The following is a 6,000-nucleotide window of genomic DNA, read 5'->3' as shown; positions in this document are numbered from 1 at the left end:
CCCCCCGTAAGCGCCGACACTGCTAACGAGTGTACTATTTCAATTTTACCTTGATACTTTGAAAGTAACACACATCTCAAACTAACATTGTACACTTATTTCTTTGTTAAAGAAAGATTGATGCTTCGAATTTTGATGAGAAATCATGTTGTATATAAAATTAGAATTCTGCAGTAATGTTCATTCATGTTTTTACCTTTATTTCTCATTTTACACACACGCTTTTGTTCCCGCTGCATCTCGTTCTTGTTGATCAAAATCTCTTTTCTTACTCTTCTTGCTAAATGTTCTTTCCCTTTGATCTTGCTGTTTATTTTCTCTCTGTCAGCCTAATGAAGGAAGGACCTTCTTTCATTCAGTTCCAGTCCTTTTAATTCTAATTATGTAATCGACAGCTTCATTCTTTTTGATCCCAATTAACAATCCTTTGTATATCTATGTCCTTTTCCAACCTTCTCGTGAGAGGCTCCTGCATTTACTTTGCCCTGGGCACTAATGTTTCCCCCGAAACAATAGAATAGAAAGATGAGCTTTGAGTGAGAGAATATTGTTTTGATTCCCATGTTTTATTTTTCCAGACATGTCACAAACAACTACTTCCAGTCTCTCGATGCCGGTGTCTTCAGGAAGAACATTCACCTGGAAGAATTGTAAGTATTGATTTGGCATTTGTAATGTTACTGTTACGTTAATTAGAACACCCCCGCAATTATATATATATATATATATATATATATATATATATATATATATATATATATATATATATATATACAGTGGCAGCTGGCAGCTAGTATGATGGTAGTGCCAACGTGATCAATAAATCGAAAATTTTTTGCTAGCGTATGTCATACAAATCTAATGAAAGAGGTCATTTTAATGGAACTTTCTTTATTAAAATTGCAGACACACATTCAGTGTTTCTAAGATTGGTTTATTTTACTTCGCATTTGTACTACTTTTGGCTAATCGCCAAGATAAGGATGAGTGAACACTTACAAATAACACCAATCCCCAGGCCGAGATTCGAACCCGTGATCCCTGGCGTCGTAGCATGCTGTGCACGGAGGTCGGCCAGAGTTTCTAGAAATAAATGCGACTATTAAAATTTCGACGCCTGTCACCTTTACCACTTTTTTTTTTTTTTAAATGGAATTGATTTTTAAATCTGGCGTGGGACGGCCAAGTTGTTTAACATTTAATTTAATATCGTATAGTACCTTGGGAAACGGTGTACGTAACAATGCTCTAATCTGACTCATCAACAATCGGTGTTACTAACAACTGAAATATGATTATCTGCTAAATGAACTGCGGATCTACAATTTTTAAAATTCAATGCAAGAAATTAAATTATCTCTTCAAGTGAAATTCTTATATTGATAGATTCTTCGTGTGATTTTTTACAAATATTAAAGTAAAAAATCTCCTGCTGATGCGAATTCCCTTTGATATTTAGACAATTCTTTTGTTCAGAAAATGTCTTCAATATTGTCAACGTCAGTTGCAACACGTGAGTGTCTGTGTGCGTGAGAGCAAGGGATATATCTTTCTTAAGGAAGAAATCGATAACAAAAAAGTCTGGATGGCTCTTTAGAGCAACTATGTCAACACAATCCGAAAGCTCTCGCGTCGTGCCAGCCGAAATGGGCACGGTTGGTTGTCTTACGGCTACAATCTCCTTGCTCGTTCTCTGCGGAGACTTTTTCATGCCTCCACGCATGCCTCTGCGCACAGGCCACACTGTGCTGGCCCAGAGCAAGTGAGAGAACAGCTGGAAATGCGGCGCAGGAATTGAGGCGGCTGTAAGCTCGAACGCTTACGACATTCGAATTTCCTCGTTCGTAAGTGTATTAATTACTATATTTTGGCGAAGCAAGTGCTTTTTCTTTTTGTGAGGGTAGAGCCATGACACGGCGGCTCTCCCCTTTGAGCCGCCGCTATATATATATATATATATATATATATATATATATACACATACATATACACAGGGTGTCTCAAAAGTAATAGCGTAAACTGACACAGGTGAAAGTGTACGATAATAGAAGCATCTAAACATGGGTCTGCGAACGAGCCGTTTCCGAGATAATCGCGAATGTGTGATTACAAGCCGCCACTGACATCATCGTTTATAAACGTCGTCCTACTTGGTAAAATACCAACAAAACAGTATGAAAAATCAAGAGATCTCATTGCATTTATTGAACATTCTACTTACTTTAACAAGGAATGCAGCACTACTTTACTAGTACGTCTGTTCTATGCTACAATTCCTGTACACTTGTACCTGTTAAAGGAGGTGTTCAAAGTGTCGTCCTTCCATCTGGATACAATACTGTACGCGATTCCGCATTGAGTTTCAAATTCTTTCGAACACCCCCGGATCATTTCAGAATTGGTCACAAGCATGTATCACTCTCGGTTCCAGTTCTTCAACCGTGACAATGGGAGTGTTGTATACTACGCTTTTGAGGTGACCTCAGACACAAATATCCAAACGATTTAGATCCGGTGACAAGGAGGAAACCTCGGACCGCGCAAGGAGTAAAGCACTCGGTGTTTACAAAATGCAATAAATGATGATTTGTAATCACACATTCGCACACATTATTAGCATTTTACCAACTAGGACGACGTTTACAAACAATGAAGTCAGTGGCAGCTTGTAATCACACAATCAAGGTAATAAAGAAAAGTCTCCAGGTTGGCCGGACCTAAATCCACTTTGGGGTTATGTTTAGCAACAGGTATGGGAAGTGAAGATTAGTGATCTGCAACATCTACGAACGCCGATCGAGGAAAAGTGTTGTGAAATCACCGCATTGGAAATAACACGAAGTTCTGCCTCCAAACATGTTTAGAACTTGGAGGGGGTCATATCGAACAAGTTCTATGATTTGGTCTCTGGTGCGGGATTTGTCAGACACACTGTATATTCAGTAGAGTCTCGATAATCCTGTTCCGTATAATACGAAGCAAAAAAACAGACAAAACTAAAATAAGCAACAAAAAAACTTATCTGCCTTAAAAGCGACAAACGCAGAACAACACCCAGAGCCAGAGGTAACATCTTACAACAATTAGTTGTTCAGACAATGGCTTGATATTGCTGCTAGGAAACAATGCAATGTTATGATAGAGTCCAGCGCAGATAATTCTGCCGTGCTATGCGCGAAACAACTAAAGAAGCAGTGTTGCTAATGGAGCAGATAGAAAAATCGCTGCAGTGCGCCGATGCACATCTGTTACGTACAACAATAAAATTAGAGAATTCAGGTCTATCTAACGTTGAGTTTTAAACGTCATGCATTATACCAGGACTAGGATTAATATGTACTAACAAGTGGCTTTGTATGTAGCTACATACATATGGACTAAAAATTCGCAAACTATGAACTAACACATAAGTAAAATTACCAAAAATGGTGCAAAGAAGACTTCTTCATACGATTCCTTATTTGAGTGATTTCAAACAAAATAAATATATATATATATATATATATATATATATATATATTATTTTTCATTGCATTAATGCACTGGTGGCGTTCGAACTTTTCACTCCCAAAACCCGTATACACTGGTATGGAACTGCAACGGCAGATAATAACATGCCAACGTGTTAAACCGCTACAATTGCACCATAACACTCCTCCTGAAGCAGTATTATTATTTCCTCTCTGAGATCGGCGACAGTCGGTTGCCTTTGTTGTACATTTACAAAGGATGCCGGCTTCCACAACAATAACAAGTACATATACTGCCACTAGACGATAAGCTGCGCGGCTTTTTCTTTTGTTATGAACCAGGGCCGGCGCTAGTCATTTTGCCTCCCTGGGAGGTGGCGGCAGATGCCGCTCTATTTCGACCCCCCCCCCCCCCGGTCATTACGCAGCAACGGAAAATTGAAAATCAATATATTCCTAACTAAAACATCAAAATATAAAATAAATAATGAGACTTCTTATGCTATTTCAATACTATTCAGCGCAAAAGAATATCTCGCTCGATCACAGTTTTCAACAGGCTTATTTTTTTCTTCTCTTCAAATTTTGCCGCTCTGGGCGATGGGACGGTTCGCTCTCCCCTTCCGCCGGCCCTGCTATGAACTTGGTCACCCATCAAAGCATGGCAATTTTAACACAGAAAACAATATGTATCGCATTAAGCAGCGAAAATGACAGCCTCCTCTGTGCAATTTCTACAAGAACACGTGCCGGAGCCAGAGTTGAAATGATGTTGGAGCCACATAATTTATTTATTTTGAATAATTCCAAAATTATGAAATATGAACAATTTGTTGCTGCTGTTCGCTGCTCTCTTGCCAAAATGCTTTATTGGGATGCTAACACCATGACTGGCTGGCTTCCTCCTTCATGAACTCGTGCACGTTGCTTAGAATTTCCCGAGCTTGGCTATGCAAGGTTTTTGATTTCAACTTCGACAGAACTGGAGGCATTATGGAATTTAACGTTCATTAGCAAACACACACTTTTACATACACACACGCAATACACGCACACAACGTCAAACCGGTCAAATACTTAGTATAAAATAAAAATATGGTGCTTCCAATCCAACAAAACTCACCGCCACTTTACTTGCCTTTTCCCCTTCCGTGACAGAAATAGTGCTTCATTATTACAGTTGGCAACACTAGTTACTAGCTAGCCAATGAACATGCACTGCATAAAAGAAGCAAGCACTACGCCGTGCTATATTGCCACATTAGCGTCCCTACCGAACGGTGGGAACCGCGAGCTGGTGCGCTATTCAATTGTTTTCAATGATGTTTGCGCGAGTGTGTCCAGGAATGGAATGACAATGTGGCAACAATAGCGAAGGTTTTCGAGCAGGGTAGAACACATGATGCTAAGAGAGAGGGAGACGAAACGAAAATTCGTTTCTACGCAACGGCAAATTTACGTGTGTGGCACTCTACAGAAGAGCATTTCTTTAAAGTATAAGTTCAGTATTCTTGAACTATTGCTTACCCAACTTCTTACTACTATACTAAGTGTAAGTACAATATTCATAAGAATACTGTATATTCAATTTTTCACAAACTGTAGATTTTGGTTCTATTGTTTTTTGTTTACGCTCTCCCTGGCTTATCCCATCCGAGTTTGTATTGGAATTCAAGTTAGTTTCCGTCCCGTCTATCTCGAATTATCGGGACTCTACTGAACTATTATTGTCGTGGGCTAGATGTAAATTGTTAAGAATGATGAAGATTGTATAGGTGAGAGTTGCCGAAATTGGACCGTTGCCTAAGTTGGACTAACTTTGTTTTTGCCTATAGACGAGTATTTGAAACAGATGAGTTGGCACTACTGGTTGACCTTAGTGCCATGTACAAATGACTGAATGGTCAGTCAACTAGAGACGTTCGACGATGTAGGAGTGCTGTTATTGTGTCTCCATTGTTCGTGTTGCAATTATTGTGCTTCTGATCTTAAGCTCTTGTGTAGACTAGGGGTAAGTAATCAAATGTCCTGTAGTATATAAAAGTGCCATTCATTAACCACTAACTACATGTGGTAAAACTATGGTTTAGTTGCGTATGTTCTTGTAGCGTCACATTTTTATTAACGGGGTATAATTGCCTAAGTTGGACCACCACGTGTTTCCCAAATTGGACCGGGGAAAGTATGGGCTGTGGACAGAGATGGAATTTTTAATTGAATTGCAAATGGCTATAGCAGCATACAATAATGGGGACTATGGCTTGAACGAGTGTAGTAGAAGGTATAATTTTTCTCGTTTTACAACTGACCGAATATTCAACGTGGATGAGTCAGGTTTCACCACAGTCCAGAAACGTCCACAAAAAAATTGTAGCAAAGAAAGGAAAAACACAGGTAGGTGCTGTTACAGCCAGCGAACGTGGAGTAAATACCACAATGGTGTGTGCAGTGAGTGCTGCAGGTGTCTAGATACCGAAGATATACATACGTACATGCCTATTGTGAGCGGTTCAACCTAAGCAACTTGTGG

The 6,000-nt window shown here is 39.4% G+C and overlaps 1 protein-coding gene across 1 annotated transcript in view; it reads left to right on the top strand.

Annotated features, from left to right (window-relative positions):
• The first annotated feature begins 561 nt into the window (after positions 1–561).
• Positions 562–6,000, top strand: part of LOC146003488 (relaxin receptor 2-like) — a 354,498-nt gene continuing 349,059 nt past the window's right edge. The window contains exon 1 of the mRNA XM_083141779.1: positions 562–650. Coding sequence (XP_082997905.1) covers positions 562–650 — 89 coding nt within the window. The remainder of the gene's footprint in view (positions 651–6,000) is intronic.

The sequence above is a fragment of the Lepisma saccharinum genome, chromosome 20, assembly GCF_977018435.1.
Source record: "Lepisma saccharinum chromosome 20, izLepSacc3.1, whole genome shotgun sequence".
NCBI classification, from domain to species: Eukaryota; Metazoa; Arthropoda; class Insecta; order Zygentoma; family Lepismatidae; genus Lepisma; species Lepisma saccharinum.
The sequence above is the reverse complement of the archived record's forward strand: the minus strand, read 5'-3'. Positions and strand labels throughout refer to the sequence as shown.